Source organism: Mytilus galloprovincialis, chromosome 8 (genome assembly GCF_965363235.1).
Source record: "Mytilus galloprovincialis chromosome 8, xbMytGall1.hap1.1, whole genome shotgun sequence".
NCBI classification, from domain to species: Eukaryota; Metazoa; Mollusca; class Bivalvia; order Mytilida; family Mytilidae; genus Mytilus; species Mytilus galloprovincialis.
The window spans coordinates 80,097,301-80,115,534 of record NC_134845.1 but is presented as its reverse complement, the minus strand read 5'-3'; the positions used below and the strand labels follow the sequence as shown (position 1 = coordinate 80,115,534).

General features: G+C 31.3%; 1 protein-coding gene and 1 long non-coding RNA gene across 3 annotated transcripts in view; both read right to left on the bottom strand.

Moving 5' to 3' along the window:
* Positions 1–9,364: 9,364 nt before the first annotated feature.
* LOC143042647 (E3 ubiquitin-protein ligase TRIM71-like) overlaps positions 9,365–18,234 on the bottom strand; it is a 93,502-nt gene continuing 84,632 nt past the window's right edge. For both annotated transcript variants that reach the window (XM_076215056.1, XM_076215059.1), the window contains one exon: positions 9,365–9,425. In XM_076215056.1, coding sequence (XP_076071171.1) covers positions 9,380–9,425 — 46 coding nt within the window. In that variant the 3' untranslated portion in view covers positions 9,365–9,379. The remainder of the gene's footprint in view (positions 9,426–18,234) is intronic.
* On the bottom strand, positions 11,762–15,953 carry LOC143042650 (uncharacterized). The gene is made up of 3 exons (XR_012968073.1): positions 15,108–15,953; positions 12,430–12,477; positions 11,762–11,807 (listed from the first exon to the last, which is right to left on the bottom strand). It is a non-coding gene; the product is annotated as an uncharacterized LOC143042650 (long non-coding RNA).

The following is an 18,234-nucleotide window of genomic DNA, read 5'->3' as shown; positions in this document are numbered from 1 at the left end:
AGACTACCTATCGCAAACTAGTTTTAAATCTATGTTGTCCAAATCAACTTTAAGTTTCTTCAGCTTTTGTAACAATAGTATATTTCTTTAATGTTCTTTTGCAATGTTTGACAGTTTTCGTAAACTCCACGATACACTTTGGTTAGTGCAGTCATAGTTTGTAAAGCTTTCTTTTTCCCATCCTGCACTTGCTAAACAAAATCATCAACTTTTTAATCAATTATTTTCTTCCAGTAATTCCCCTCTTCAGCAATGGTCTTGATAACTGGTTTGACTTCCTCATGGTAACCTTTGGTGTAATTTTCAATTTTGTTTACGTTTGTTGTTACCTTTAATTCAATATCCTTGGCAAGTTGAGATCTAAGTTTTACAGTTGATTAAGTAAGGTCTATCATCAAATGGCGACTGTGTTTGTCTACATAGCAATTCTACACACAGACAACAGACGTGTCACAATCCTGACAGTAGAATAAGTAACTTTCGTTGTGTTCCGTGCAAAGAAGTTTTTCTTCCTGGTTGATATCTCGTCCGCTTACAAAAGTGTGGTTTTTACAAGTCTTGTTCGTAAACAGGTAAATGAGATAATGTACAGCTGCCGCAAATAACTGATCACACTGCTGGCAGTAATGTACACCTGGTCCGCCAGTACATATTTCACAAGTCGATGCCGGAGCTTGGGCCATTTTATATGTTTTAGTGACTACTTACAGTTACCTTTTACCTCATTCTGTTATCTTCTAAGTGTAGTCTGGAAATGAATTTCCTGTCGTGGAATACACATTTTTTTTTATCTAATATATGAGGAAACAGAAAAGAAGTAATATATTAACGTATTTATATTTTCTGAGTGTCTCACACAATTAAAAAAGAGGGACGAAAGATACCAAAGGGACAGTCAATGTTTTCGACGGTTCCGATTGATAAATAAAAACATTGAAATTTGATAATTGAACGCCATCTTTGTCAATAAAAACAAATCAGCGAGGGAGGAAATTTTAACGGTACGGGACCGAAATAAATCCTTAATTTGAAAACAAATCCGACAACTTCCTAACCTCGAAAGTTGGTCGACTTTCAAAAGAAGGTGGTCGGCACACCCGGCTCAAATGCCGTATGGAAAACACTGAGTTCTACTTTGTCTTAAATCAAATACTTTGTAATTCTGCTGAATGCATATATTTAAAAACATTCCTTGAAATAGAAGTTAGAATAAAAATTGTACAGTAGAACGTCAATAATGTTTAATCTGTATCTAATATAATGATATATTCCTTATGTCAATTACTGATTCTAAATGGTTCTACTAATATCATCAGGTATTTCATTATTAACAGTCAAGCGAAGATCAGATAGTTAATTCAATGTCTTTACCTGTCTACCTCCAATTAAGAGATGAAAGATACGTTTTTAATTTTAGTTTACGCATTGATGTATTTAAATATCATTGTACTTAAGATACATAATTTATATTCATTTAAATTAGACTTAGAACACTGAATACACTTTGACGTATAATTGGCTTTGTTTGATATAATAAACCTTATGTTGCCAGATATATTGATTTTAAAAAATGACATAAACACGAAATATATCCATCAAATATGTATTTCCTTTGCATATATTTCTTTTTACATTGTACATATATAGACGATAAAACTAAACTACCAATTATCTTCAGTTTTTGAAGGTTTTCTTATACACAATTACACTTTGATAAAAGTAAAATTAAGAATTGGACTTTTTTAATTTGTCTAAAAGACAACAACCCCACCAAAGTGCATTACACAGCCGAAAGCCACAAATACTTCTGCTGTTCCCTAAACAAACACACGTTCTAAGTCCATAACAAATGGAATCATACTAAATTCGTAAACATTTAAATGAACTAAAATTTAAAAAAAATAGTTCCGATGCAAAGACCCTAAGGTATAAGTGAATCAATATTAATGCCAAAATATGCAGTCTTTAATAACCTGGCAACAGTATCGGAATTATATCCCTTCTTGGTTAGTCTATTTAAAGGTTTTTGTAGCTCCTGAGGTATACACTGACATTTTTGTGCTTTATAAAAAATAAATATACAAAATTGGATGTGAAATACCTGAACGTATAAGAAGTCTGCATAAATTTTACGGACGCCATCACGAGTTGGTTGACCGTTATGGAATAACCGTTTCACAAATAAAATCGGATATCTTCCTTACGTAGTAACTACAATCCCCTTCCCTTTATGAATGTGACCTATTTATCGGATTTGTTATCACATAAGCAACACGACGGGTGCAACATGTGGAGCAGGATCATGCTGGACCATGCTTTTAAAGGATAAATATCTGTTAAACTTGGAAGTCAGCATGAACAAAAGAATACTGTTTTAAAACATACTTGTTTACCGTTAAATTACTTCCCATGTTAGGGGAGGGTTGGGATTCCGTTAACATGTTTAACCCCGTCAAATTCTGTATGTACGTGCTTATCCAAAGCTAGGAGCCCGTGATTCAGTTGTTGTCGTTTATTGATGTTTTACATATTTGTTTTTCGTTCATTTTCTGTACTTAATTTAGGACGTTAGTTTTATTGTAGAAATTGTTAAACATTTGTCATTTCGAGGCATTTTAAAGCTGACTTTGCCGTATTGACCTTGCTCATAGTTGAAAGCAGTACGGTGACCTAACGTTGTTGATTTCTGTGTTTTTTTGGTCATTTGTTAAGTGTTTACAATCATTCCAAATCTTCTTTTACAACTTGATTTATACAGCAGTATATTTGAGGATTTGACTGATTTTAATAATTGGCAAACTGACCACATGACATAATATGTATATTATATAGGATTATCTATACATTGCAGTTAAGGTGGCAGACAATGGTCAAATAGTCCTTTGTGTGTTTTTACCTTGTTTTGTGTGTGAGGTTTTTCTGCCTATTGTGACATATATTGTTTCTTTTTTTTCTAATTCAAACGATATTCTAAACATAATCAGGCTTAACCACACATGAACGTTTTATTATATAAAGATATAATTATACATGCATCAAATGTATATGAATGTTTTTGAAACAAATAAAGTTGTATGCTACATAATATAAATGATAATGTGTCAGAAAAAAGATTAAGTGGTCAATACGAATCTACCTTTCTTTCGGTAAAGTAAACAGAAAAACAAATGTCACTTAAATGGCAGATGGATCAAATGATGACGGTAATTGTTGTTTGCATTAAAACGTACTCTGTATACAAATGACTATGATATCTTAAAGTCCTTGGGTTGTCAGCTGTTCTATGCTTCTCCAATAAACTCATGCCACCATGACCTATTGTAGCTGTAACGTATGAAAACATGATCTATTGTAGCTAGAATAACGAATGATAACACACTAAAACAGAAACAAACATACCACTTTATTGCAATTGTTTAATATTTCTTAAACCAATCAAAAGCATATTTCAAAATAGTAATCATAAATTGTATCACATAACGATTAACTGATGCTTGTGTTTAATGTTCGGCTAGATTGTTCATGTGTTAAGTCCACAGTCTCAAATTTAACATTTACCGCAAATTATTAAATGATTGTATACACGTTTGCTTTGAATTGAAACGTGATAACTTTCTGTTACCACAATTTATACGGATATGTATTATTAATGTGATGTTGCTAGATACATCATGCCTTACTAGGCCTCATAATATTTTTTTATACTTTCACACTGATGAAACTCATTTTCAAAAGATACAGAGACATCTAATTCAAACCTAAACAGAAGTAAAATGATATACGTACATGGAGCTTTGTAATATGTTTGACTGAATGCGCAAGTTAAAAACAAAGGCATGAACGATCCGCTTTATAAATGTAATACATTACTTCATTTTGTACTTCAATCCAGTAACTTCATAAATCGAAAATAAACTGACAACGTCATGGCTAAAAATGAAAAAGACAAACAGACAAACGATAGTACATACGACACAAGATAGGCAACTAAAGAATAAGCAACACGAACCCCACTAAAAACTCGTGGTGATCTGAGGTGCTCCGAAAGGGTAAGCAGATCCTGCGCCACATATGGCACCCGTTGTGTTGCTCATGTTATAACAAATCCGGTAAATAATCTTTGGGTGCGGAAATTTCTCGCTCAATTGAAGACCTATTGGTGACTTTCTGCTGTTGTCTGTTTTATGGACGGGTGTCATTTTTATAAATTTCCTGTTTACAAAACTTTGAATTTTTCGAAAAACTAAGGATTTTCTTATCCCAGGCATAGATTCCCATAGCCGTATTTTGCACAACTTTTTGGAATTTTGAATCCTCAATGCTCTTCAACTTTGTACTTGTTTGGCTTTATAAATATTTTGATGTGAGCGCCACTGATGAGTCTTATGTAGACGAAATGCGCGTCTGGCGTACAAAATTATAATCCTGGTACCTTTGATAACTAGTGTTGTCTATTTGACACATTCCCCATTTCCATTTTCAGTTGTATTATTCAGTAGGTCATATCATGAAAGGGAAGGTGATTGTATTTACGGCGTAAGGAACAGTCTTACATTAACATGCATGCATTTTGTTAGCAAATTTTTAAAGGGTCGTTAATTAACTTAATTTTACTTACAAATAGTTCATATTTAACAGTCTGAATTTATATCTGATTTTTACTTGACAAGTTCTTATGTATTTTATAGAATGTGACTCACACTCAAGTTTAACATGTCAAGTCAGAATCAAACGCGGATCGAGTCCGAACCATACTTTAATCAAGTATGTACCTTACTCAACCCTTATTTGAACCAAGGAATGCCATCTTATATAATCAATTCGTAGAACTTTACATGTAATATGTTACTTTCAATATCCTTAGTTGTAGCAAATTGCTTTTTTTATATAAAGAAACCATTACATTCTTGACCTTTTGTTCACAGGAATTTTTTTTTTAATCCTTTGAAACCTTGATATCGACAATTAGTTCAAATAAATGAGTGTTTATCTTTAACATATGGTAGAAATTGCAATACAAAATCAAAACATAGCAATTTGAACTACTGTATAGCTGTAGTCAGATGCAAATTAGGAGATAACTGTATTGTTATGAAGCTCCGACGGCATCAATTGAGGATTTTATGGTCGCAAATTAAGTTTACTGGCGACGCGTTAGCGGAGACAGTAAACGGATATTTGCAACCATCAAATCCCCAATTGATGCCGTCGGAGCTTAAAATACAATATTGGTATCTCCATTCTAATCAAACTGACAGAAAACAACGTTAAAACATGTATTTAAAATCTGTCATATGCCGTCTGCGCTTGCGCGGTAGTCCCATAGCATCAATTGCCATTCAAATAAGTGATGTTATTAAATCAAAATGAACGTTACAAACGTTGTTGCATTAGAATTCATAATTGATAAAATACAATCAGTGTATACTTTTTTTTTTGTGATTATTGGTTATGAATCAGAAATTAAAAGATGGGCATAATTGGTCAAAGCATAGAATGACCATCAGTCTAAATTGTATCAGTATGTTGAAGTACTATGTCATAATGTTTAGTATTCTGCAGATCATAATCGATCACAAGTCGGTTGCACGCATAGAGTACATATAGGCAGAATTTCTTAACTATCCGATGAAAATGCGAAAACAATAGAATTATATAGAATGGTCATGTTCAAATAGTACCAATTTCAGACGGTCACTGTTTGGCAGTGAAATGAATAAGGACTCGCTTAAAAAACACATTTTAAATGAGCAAATACAATGTACTTACAAATGACAGTTACTGTTAGTGCAACCCCTTAAAAAGATAAATAAAACACCCGTAAAAATGATTAGAATTATACTATACACATATTGTTCTTTATCTGCATTACCTTAAAGAAGAGATATAGATGTATATCAAAGGGCAATAAAAATAGCTAATGCGAATAAAAATAATCAAACAAATTTCTCGCTGCTATTGTGAAGAGTTGTGTCTCTTATGCTATACATGATCGATCAAATATCTTTTTTCATTACAAAAACAAATATACATTTACAAATTCTATACGGTTTGGCACAACATAAAAGAGACACGGTTTTAAATTTAAACTGTATTCAATTTGTTGCATGCATGTAGCCTTTCGTCTGACTTTTGTAATATCAAAATAAACCAATGATTTTTTAAACAGTCATCTACAATTATAGTAAAATAGAACAAAACAATTGACTGCATATTCATGCACGCCAGATAAAACAGTGTTTCATTTTCTTTGTAAATAACAACAAATATATACAAGGGGAACAACCATTTTTTTCTTATATAAGAGGAATAACTGTATGTTCCCTCATTACTTTTATACACTATAGTCTGTTACATCAATTATCTGGCGAAACACTATCATTTGATTTGTAATGTTTTATACGACCGCAAAAAAATCTATCTGCATGTCAAATTGTTTTTGGTTATGTTTTATTTGTACTTTAAGTTATGTGTTTCCGTTTATATAAATATGTGTTTTACACACGCTAAACTACTTATTTATATATAAGTATTACCGGATAATTTGCGCTGTACTTTAAGATAGTAAAAGAACTAACGTTAACTTCAACAAGACATAATGCAATATCTAACGACATGACTATTGTGTTTAGTCTCGAAGACAACTAACTGAAGTTTCATTTTTCATACATTAACATCTCAAAGAACACATGATTGTGATAGGATTAAGGTAAATCTGTGTTACTTACATCTCGAAACCTTGACTGCAAAAAAAAAAGAAATAAGAAAAGTTTAAGCTTATCAAACATTTAGATACAATGTGTTTACTGAGTCTGGTATAATCATTAACTTTTAATTGTCCGTATATCATACTGTAAAATATAAATGTTTGTTCTTATCTAATACACACAATATAATGATTATTGGACTTAATTTAGTAAATTCAAATAATGATTTCACAATTATAGTACGAATGATAGCTTTGTGAAAATCTTAATCTGTCGTAGTATACGCACCAAAAAAAAGTTATTGGGTAATATTTGAATATGCTATGAACACCAAACAAATAAACTAAAGCAAACATAATTGAACGTCTATGTTTAATGCATTATAACCATTGTTTAAATAATCAATATAATACATGAACTCTCTTGTTAAGCTGAACATGATCTAAAGTATACTAAGATAAAAGAAAATTTAGATTAAAATGTGTTATATGCAATTTGGTTTGTAAACATCACCGTGATACCTTTTTCGATATATCGATTCAGAGATATACATAATACTGGCTGGTACAAAACACTTCCCACGTTAAAACATTTTCACAAATCCTATGCCCATTCTATTGTTTTAAAAATAGCATTTAAAAAAAAGAAAAATAACTTGTATTCTCATTCGGATGCATATTAAAAAGAAGTAATGCACTACAGCTCGAAGAAATCAACAAAATAAAAAAAATCAAGATTCCACGAAAGTCTATTACTGATTTTGGCGCATTTAAGTCATTTCAAAACAGGACGTCATACATATGAAAAAGCTAGAATGAAAGTTTTCTGTTAAATGAACCTTTCAAATTCGTATAATACTGTATTTAAATTGATTTCGAAGTAGGTTTTTGTTTACTTTTCTATTGTATTGTATTATTCCCATAAATACTGACCGACTTTAGGAAACGCAACACTAGATTATTTTTTTGTTATTTTTCAATAAATGTGTCACCGTGAAAAGCAATAATTGCCTGTTACAAACGCCAAATGATTTTCAGAAAGGTCAATTAATTCTGTCTGACAAGTGTTGGGTTCTATTTTACACTTTCTAATTTTGCATTTGTTCAACCCATTAATTGGTTATGGCAACTATGCGGTTGGAACTTGAGGGCTTTAAAGGTTTTTCCTCAGTCGATTCTTTTGCAATTCAGTTGATTAGAAATATTTATGGCATGAATCTGTACACAATGGACTCAATTTGATTAGCAGTTAACGTTGCGGCCGTTAACATGTCTGACAAATGACGTTGCGTAATCAAATTCTGTTGACGTTTCATTTTCACTACACGTTAATCCGTTCATTGATGGCCAGCAGCAAATCTTGTCTACTTGTATCGTTGTTGGAAGGACAGTATGACGAGTTTCTGAAGTCATACAGTATGATTGCACCACGTTTATGTGTTCGTGTTTGCAGTATTCTTAAGGGCTTATTCATTTTTTTTTTCATTTCTTAGTCTTTGCAATATGGAGATGTAACATTGCTTAACTGATTTAAGTGAGGCAAAGGATTGAAAGAACTGTTTCTCCAAGCAAAAAAAAAATAAATTGAAACAATCTTTCATTGGTCCGACATTTCGCATTAAGAAATTCTTGCGACTTCAAAAATTCGGTATGATTAAAAACCACAGGTAAGTCAGATTTTGATTTTTTGTAAGTATAAAGAAGTATGATAAGGATGAAAAGTAGTTGTAAGAGAATTAAACATGATTTGGTTAAAAAAAATCAAAAAAATTAGTGTTGCGTTTTTAAAGTCGTTCAGTATATAAACGTGTTGTTTTCATTATTATACTGATTTCGGCAAAATATGGCGGCTCCGTAGTTGAAATGTCAACTTTGGTTTGACGGTAGTTTACGAGAAAAACATGTAAATTAAAAATGACAAATGTTGAATTGGAGGATAAAAAGAATTAAACACTTTTTTTTCTGGCGTCTATTCACGAAATAAAACATTCAAGCTATTTATTTATTAGAATGCTTGAGTTTTATCTAATGGGGAGTAAACAAGAACAGCAGCACACACAGCATATTCTCTCTCGCTTTAGTTTTATAGAAAAACGTGGACTGCAATAAATTACATAAGAAAAGTTTTAGCTGAACAAACATTTATAAAACAGTTTTACTGTGTCTGGTATAAATATAATCTTTTAATGATCCTTATCACATACTGTACAATGAAAACGTGTGCTCTAATATAAGACACAAAATATAATTATAATTGGACTTCATTCAGTGATGCATTCAAATGATGCGTTCACAATTAAAGTGCGACTGAACTATTTGTGAAAATCTTAATCTGTCGTAATATACGCAACAAAGAAAATTAAATATTTCAAAATTAACAGCTGTTCAAAGTTTAAATTAATATGCTTATTTAGAATCATGCAAAAAAAAAGAAAATTAAAGTTAATCAAATTGAACGGTCTATGTTTAATGCATTGTTTACATTTAAGTAATGAATATAACTACATGAGCTATCTTGTTCAGCTGAAGATCCCCTAAACTATGTACAATCAGTTACTGGATTTTCATCAATATAAGAAATTACACATAGACTGAATAATAAGATCACAACCGAGCTATTTAGTTTTGTATGTAAATAAAACAATCTTTATAATGTTTAAGCACTGACAAGAATTATATCTTCAATACATACCCGTACGTCCGTGTTTCAGGTTCATTCCTGTAAAACAAATGACATATATGTGTCTTATTAGAAGTTTTTGAGAAGTCGCAAATCTTTAAATAAGAACAAGAGATGCATGTATGTACGTTGTATTCTTATATATATTACCAGAATAACGGTTCAATACAATTAGAAACGAACATTTCGAGATTGCGTTACATTCGGAAGGCATTCTTTCGACTTTATTTACAAAAGAATATTGGAAACACACTATTGTTGATACACCTTGTGCTATGTCATGTCCTAAAATAACTACACTTCCAACACATAGACAAATGATAATGTTTTATTTTTGCTTATTGATTTGAATATCTTGTTTTCTTAATTTTGGTTTTGGTGTTGTCTCAGATTTTGAATGTTCAAATGCTTAAAGTTTGATACCCTGAAGTCTGATCTTTCTAGCGATTGTGTGAATAAACTCATCATAGATACCAGGACTAAATTTTGTATATACGCCTTTGCGTTTTATTTTTGCAATTGAAATAATTCTTAATTTTTAATATTTTATACCTTAAAAGAAGTAAAAAGATAGCGAATAAACGGTATTTGTTTACACAGGACAATTTCCCATCATATCATTTATTAATTCTAACTTATTTTTTTGCTAAAAATATATTTCAAACATTTTCAAAAATTTTGAATTGTGATATTTTTTTTTTATCATAATTCCAAAAATATATAATTTGATACTTTACCCCAACAATTTTGAGTTGACAAATGTTAAACTGACCACAAACTTTACTTCAATAAAATATAGCATACCCATGAATAAACATTTCCCATCTCAAAATAAGTTAAAAAGAGGAATGAAAGATACCAGAGGGATAGTCAAACTCATAGAAAGAAAAGAAAATAACAACGCCATGGCTAAAAATTAAAAGACAAGCAGACAAATTATAATACAGAAGACACAACATGGAATACTACATGTAAATACTAAGCAACACGAACCCCGTCAAAAAATTGTCGATGATCTCAGGTTTTCCGGAAGGGAAAACAGATCCTGCTCCACATATGGCACCCATCGTGTTACTTATGTTATTACAAATCCGGTAAATAGTCTAATTCGGTAGATCACATTCATGAAAAAGAAAGGGTAATTTAGTTTCGACATAAGGAACATATCTGATATCATCAGTGAAACGGTTGTTCCATAACGGTAAACCAATTCGTGATGGCTATCGTAAAATTTAAAAAGGGATGATTAGTTTAAACATATTTATTTATAGGGGATTGGGAAACAAGTTTTTGCAATTTATATCAATCCCTTTCAACTTTGCGGGTGCGAGTGCTGCCTTGTAGCGGCATTAGCCTGCTCTTTTTCGAAATCTACAAGTTCTTTTACGTGCAAGAGATATGGCTCTCTCTTAACACGGGTCAGCCATTTATCGTCCCCTTTCAACGGACTATCATCATTTCCTTAAGACCATACTCGCAAATGGTGTCAAGGGAGAGCCGAAAATTCAGTCTCTGAAATTTTAATCCCAGACAGGAATCAAACCAGGGACCTTTGTGTTTCAACTTCACCATTTGGAACTGTTGGTTCAAAAGCTTTCTTGTGAGTAGCAATTCTCTATGAAGAAGTCATGATAGGAAATACAAGCCTGGGCATATCGTATCAATTGAGAGATTAATGCATACCATGTTCATATATTTGTTTCTGCAATCATCCATTTAGTACAATATACTTACGTTATAACCTGCTTTTGTCTGTAAAACGAATACATTAGCCATTACCAAATAACAATAAAATATAAAATATTCAAAGAGTTGGTTATTTTTTTGCTAAATCCAGACACAAGTTTTTTTTTGAAATTCATAGCAGGTTGCACTAAAAGGACTAAACAGTTTTAACAGAAATCCCAATGCAAAAACTAAATAAAGTTTAGAGGAAAACGTGTATTCAGTTATGATATACAAAAACATTACCGCTGTCCAGATTAACATAACAATATTCATTAAATGAAACATGTTAAACGCATCATCGGACACAGATTGCATGTTCGTTATTTTTTGGTTCGGGTTGATAATGTGTCTGTTATATAAAAAGTAGTAAATTATTTTTAATCTTTCACGACCAATTCAAATATTTAAGTATTTGAACATAAATTTGTCAGTCGCGTTAGTTTAAATATTTCTTTCTGTCATTTGGCTTACAGTGAATATAATACTGTATATAAGCTTTTATGATCATTCGCTTTGGTGTTATTTCGTTCAAATTAAATACAACTCCTTAAAACGTGCTCGACATAAAGTTTCAATAAGTTAGAGAAAAACACCCACGACAATTATAAAAACAACATTTTCAATCTTGACATTTTTATTACTTACCTACAATTACAACATCTGTATTTGTATATCTTTTGTAATTCTTTAGGCCTGAAATGATATTATCCAGGGTGTAATTCATTTCTCTGAAAAAGCATGTAAATACATTAACACACTGCCACAAGGAAAAGACGAATATGAAACAAACGTAACTTGTGCAAAAAAGTGTGCAAGTTTACATTTACGAAAACCTTGGTATAACGTCAGGTTCCAAGCACATTTTCGCCAATAAAGAAATCCTTCCATAGCGGACTATACGGCATTACTTTGTGTATGTTGTTGAAAGCCTGACTGCTGCCTGTAATTCTTAAATCTTTTCATTGGAACTTAAGTTAACATTTGTCACATTGGCAATCATAACACATCCAATTGGTTTTTTTAAGAACATCTAGAAAAACACTGTTCATTTACGAAAATCTAGCCAATTATTTGTTATCAGCATATTTCAGTTCGTTTTTACATAAACTCTGAAAGTCACTTCAAATAACAAAATACTGGACTGCAAATTTTGGTCTTCTATCTTGTATTTGTGTTGTGCTTTTAACGTTGTCTTCATCTTCAGTTTTCAATGTTTATGTTACTGTGTCTTTAATCATTAGAGTTATACAGTTGAGTAGAGTTTATGTTCATATATTTACCTTCAAATTGCTAAACAAAAGATGCATTATATTACCTGGTATTTTGCTGGTTTTCAGTTTTTTCCAATAATGCTTTACCTTCTCTGAAACACAAAACATCACTACATGATAAGCTCATTGAAATTGGTTAATACATTTGTACAATATGCAAGAAATAAATATTATCAGATTATTACATGGCATTTTTCATATCGCATGTATTATCAGCCCTCGGTTCAATATCATCCCAAGAGCCGCATGGCTCGAGGGGTGATATTGACAGAGGGCTGGTAATACATGCGATATGAAAAATGACATGTTATGATCCTTTAATAATATGCTGCAACAATGGAGAAAAATAACAGATTCATATATTGATCATTTAACGTGGTTCCCAAATAGAAGTTCAAAGAGTGAAAAGTTCACGTACGTCGGACCCCAAATTTAGTACATTCGACATGAAATATTTCTACCATATGCCTCAGCAGAGAGAACAAAAAACCAACATTTTAATATGAACGAAACGACAAAAGTTAACAATATACATTATGAAAACTGTTAAGAAAATTCAGCCTTTTCAAAGTAGCTTTCTAAATTATATTTGAAACTTATAAAACATGTATTTATTTAATAACTTGTTTGTTTCTTATTTTTGTCTTTTTATTATTATTTTACACAATATATTTTTCAGTGTCTTTATAATTGTTTTGTGCACTATTTTGTAATGTTTTTCACTGAAAACGTTGCATTGAGGTGTATTTTCCGGAATTTGCCGAGTATCAACGCAATGCCATGCGATAATCTTACGGAAAGGCATGTGATAACAATCGAAGCATATGATAAACTTTTCATATCAGCTCGCTAAGCACCAATTCGAAAAATATGGAATCTACGTAAATTTGATGCTATTATTATACAGTTAAAATCATATGTTATTTAGTCTAAGTATATGATAAATAGAGAATAATACATGGCAAAATCTGTATCATATGTCGTATCATCCCGAGACACCAATATCAGCCCAATGGCCTTTATGCCCGGGAGATGATATTGGTCGATATGGCATGTGATATGGATTTTGCAATGTTTTAGAGGCTTTATCATATATTTTCACAGGAGAGTATTATATTATATTATATGAACTGTTTTCTGATGTTTTCTGTTTTCTGTTTTCTAGTTACCCTCAGTTCTACTTTTGCCTTGTTTTAAAAGCCTTAAAAGAATTACTTACCTTAAAATTTGCTTGCTGTTGTTTTAAAAAAAATGCTATTTATGGTATTTGTTTTGTGTGTTTTGTATTTTTTATAGTTGCATTTAGTGTGCCAAAAAAGTAGGAGTGTGATAAAAGGTGTGATAAAGGGTGCGCATCAAAGTTACGCGATATGAATTAAACAGCAGACTATTTATCAAATATTAAAAACTACTTTATTTACTACTAAATATATGATAAAAGGTAAGTTGATTAGAATTTCATTATGCCATATACAAAAAACGTTTAGGTATATTTTAGATTTCAGAAATTAAAAATATGTAGGATGCCAAACATGAGGAAAAACATATATTTTAAAGGTAGGCAAATAATAATGTGGTTTATACAAGCACAAAATGAAAACAAAATGATTATATACACCAGGAATCTTTAATAGAAAAAAAACACTTGTTTTAGATTTATTTCCGAAGTGCCTTTCATGTAACTAATCACCACATGGACAGCTATAACTTAGAGAGTTAAAAGATGGAGATGTTTTATAACTGAAGTGTGCGAGGTGCTAAATACATGGTACAAACACAACCATCACAAATATAACAAGAATGGTCAAAGCAATTTCGAACACAGTTTCTTTATATAAAGAATGAACAGTTATGACAGTAGCTTATTTATCACACGTGCCGTTAGGTGCAGGATTGGCTACAAAACAGTTAAATCATTCAGTACTGAGAGTCCAAAATTATTGACTATAAGTAAGTGCTAGACAAATGTCAATAGCTGTTTTTCAATAGTGGATAGTTGTTCTATGTATATATTCATGGTGTACATTTAATAGGGACACTCATACCTAAATATGCCGATGAACGGTGTAAGTATAAGATACCACATACCGATAATCCAAATTAATCAATTTTCAAAGGTGATTGATGATGTTGAAACCTTGATTTCTTTAAAGTCTTAAATCTATAGTTGAAATACCAGATGCTTAAATGTGTCGTTCTATCAAAGTGTCTGATTTCTATTTTCTTATAATTGAGGTTTATTCAATGTGGACTACTGTTCATACAAAGCGAGCCAAAAAATGACTCTTCGTCGTATCAAAATGAGCGTACGAAATTAGTCTGTTTTAAACAATTTCTAACAACATTGTATTTTCTAGATCCGTAGTACCAATCTTTAAAATGCGCTGTTCTTATCTTACAACAATTTGTTAACCTGCTTTGTCTGTTTACCTCTTGAAGAAGTGTGTTCAACAGATGTTCGTTAGTGTAATAACAATTTTTTATTTTGTGTAGTGTTGTTTGTCATTTGGTGTTTTTTTTGTTGTTGTCTTTGTTTTGTCATGGTGTTGTCGTTTTTTTTAAACGCCTTTGAATGTCTATGTGGCATCTTTTGCTCCGATTGCATTGCTACAAGACACACATTCAACAGATATAGATATCATTTATTTAAGAAAATATTCCGTATACCGAGGCAATTGTTAACACCATAATTAGTTTTTTTTTCTATGAATTGATAACTTACTTAAACTTTAACTCTCCGAATAGGCTGTCTATTTCTGTACCTAAAGGTTTTTTGTTTCTGTATGACACAGATGACCTTTCAGGAAGTTGCTGTAATTCAATGTTGTCCACATCAGCTTTAAGTTTCTTAAGATTTTTTAACAAAAGTACATCTGCTATCGATTCCATTTCTTTGATGTTCTTTTGCCATTGCTGACAGTTTTCAAAATCTTTACGATGAACTTTAATTAGTGCAGACATATTTTGTAATGCTTTCTGTTCCTCATCCTGCACAAGCTTAACAAAACCTTCGACTTTGTTATCAATTACTTTCTTCCAGTTATTGCCCTCTTCAGTAATGGTCTTGATGACTGCTTTGACTTCCTCACGGTAAGCTTTTGTGTACTTTTCAATTGTGTTTACGTTTTGCCTCGATGTTATTTCCTTTAATTCAATATCCTTGGCAAGTTCAGATATAAGATTTTTAGTTGATTTAGTAAGGTCTGTCATCAAATGGCGACTGTGTTTCTCGACGGAGCAAATTCTACAGACAGGAGTATCACAATCCTGACAGTAGAATAAGAAACTTTCCTTGTGGTCCGTACAAAGAAGTTTTTCTTCCTGGTTGATATCACGTCCGCTTACAAAAGTGTGGTTTTTACAAGACTTTGTGCGTAAATGAGATAATTTACAGTTTCCGCAAAATAACTGATCACACTGCTGGCAGTAGTGTTCACCTGGTCCGCCATTACATATTTCACAAGTTGATGCAGCGGCTTGTGCCATTTTGTGTGTTTCCTTTTATCACCACCAACAGCCTTAGGTTTGCTAGTTTAACTTAAAAACGTACTCTGGCAGCATGTACACAACTATTAAAAAAATCTTTAAGAAGAACTGAAAAGAAAATTCAATTAACTTTGCTTGTTCAAATGAATCATATACTCAAATATGTAAATTAATACAAGTTGGAATAAAACAATAACGTGGAACCAAAAATGCATTGTATAAGGTATAGATGATAACATTGCAATCTACGTTATAGTTTAATAGTATCGTGTAAAATATATATGTTATTACATTTGCTTGTTGTTATTCAATAATTAGTTCTAGATTTTATTGATAAACTCACTAGACTACATAGTGATTGCTCGTTTAACTTTAGAACGTACTCCGGTAGCATTTACACAACTCTAAATGAAATCTGAAGGAAGAACTATAACAAGGACAATTCAATTTACTTTGCTGTTCAAAATGAATTACCGATTTTTAATCTTATACTGCAAATATGGTTATTTTTTTTTTTTTGTTAATACAAAAAAAAAGATCCCAATAATAAGGAACCAAATATGCATTGTTTAAAGAATCGATGATAAGGATGCCGTTTAACATTGCAATCTGCGTTATAGTTTAACATTATCATGTAAAACATGTATGTTATAACATTTGCTCGTTTTTAAATGTTTTCATTCCATAATTTATTCTAGATCTTATTTATAAACTCACTGAATTACATTGATAAAATATCCACCAGGCCTCAGATAAATGGTTCTATATATTTACCTGTACTGAATAGATTAGAGATAAGTTTTATCTGACTACTTACACATATGTATTTAGTGTATGAATGTTATATAGCACGCATATATTGATCAATTTAAACATTTAAATTGTTTGCTACATGTATTAATCGCGGTACGTCTCACATAACTCAAAATCATATAGATGAACTAAAACTAAAAAAAAATATTCAAGACTAATAAAGTCCTATACAATATATGACAACAGAGAAAGGAAACACTATACCTATTTTTATGATTATCCGAAAATAAAGGCCGTATTGTATATGTCTTATAGACGTATATCTGGGTTGACATAGTTGCATAAAGTATAACTTTTGATTAGTTTAAACAATATTTATTCAGATAAATCAACATTAAACATATTATACAATGAAATAATATTAAGGATTCAGAAACAAGCAATTTGCTTTTACAAATCTGTCTCCTTTTACAAAAAATAAAACACTTATTGAATAATACATAAATATAATACTGGCATGCTCTGTAATAAAAATATGAATATGAAAAAGGTGAAAAAAGAAAAAGAAAAAAAAATTAAGGAGAAAAATAAAATAAAAATAATAACAAATAAACTTCAATTATTGTAATGTATACAGTGTGAAATGCTTGGGTTACTATTGAGTGATGAAGCATTAACATCAAGGGTTAAAACGTTTACTTTTAATACTATATTTTTGCACCAAACTAAATAAAATACTATTTTGCTCATCTGGGTGTAGCGTTGATCCAAAAAGCAAAGTGTTTACTTGGACAGGAAGAACTGAAATGAAATCTAACAGTTCATGTCTTAAATAAGTGTAAATAGGTACAAGATAACAGAAAGTGAGTAATTGTTTCTACATCACCACAACGACAATTTGGAGAGTCTACTAAGTTACGAACGAAAAGGTGAGAATTCAATGAACTTGAATCCATTCTTAAGCGAGCATGAAGAATTTGACCAAAATGATGTCCTATATATAATAGGTTGGGACCTTACTATTTTGGGTACTAATTTGTTTTTTGAATATGATAGAGATTCACATTTTCTTATGTTGAAATTAAGAGTGTTCCATAGTTTTGTTGTTGCAGGGATGAAATATTCAGAATATAAACGGGTCCGTGTGTTGACTTGTGTAATATTATTTCTTTGTCTTGTATTATTATCATGCCTACTTCCTACTGAATCAGGCAATAAGTCTCATAAATACTCTGGAGTTAAATTATTCAAAATTTTGTGATAATGAATTAGTCTAAGATTGCGTCGTCTTTCATATAACTTTTCCCATCGAGTTTTCAACATATAAATTGCTTATACTTGAAAGTTTAGTACGCCCCCCCCCCCCCTGACGATACGCGCTGCGTCAAGCCCAATATTTTCAAGTTTAGCAATCAAACTCTGATTTTGGGAGTCCCAAACGGCATCGGCATATTCAAGAATAAGCGAACAAATGATATGTAAACTTTTTCAAGTGAAAATCTATCAAGAACATAGTCATTGTTCTCATTATATTTATTCTTTTCTAAGATTTAGAAACTATATATTTAATATGGTCGTTCCAGGATCCGTTGTTAGAAAAAAAAAGACAC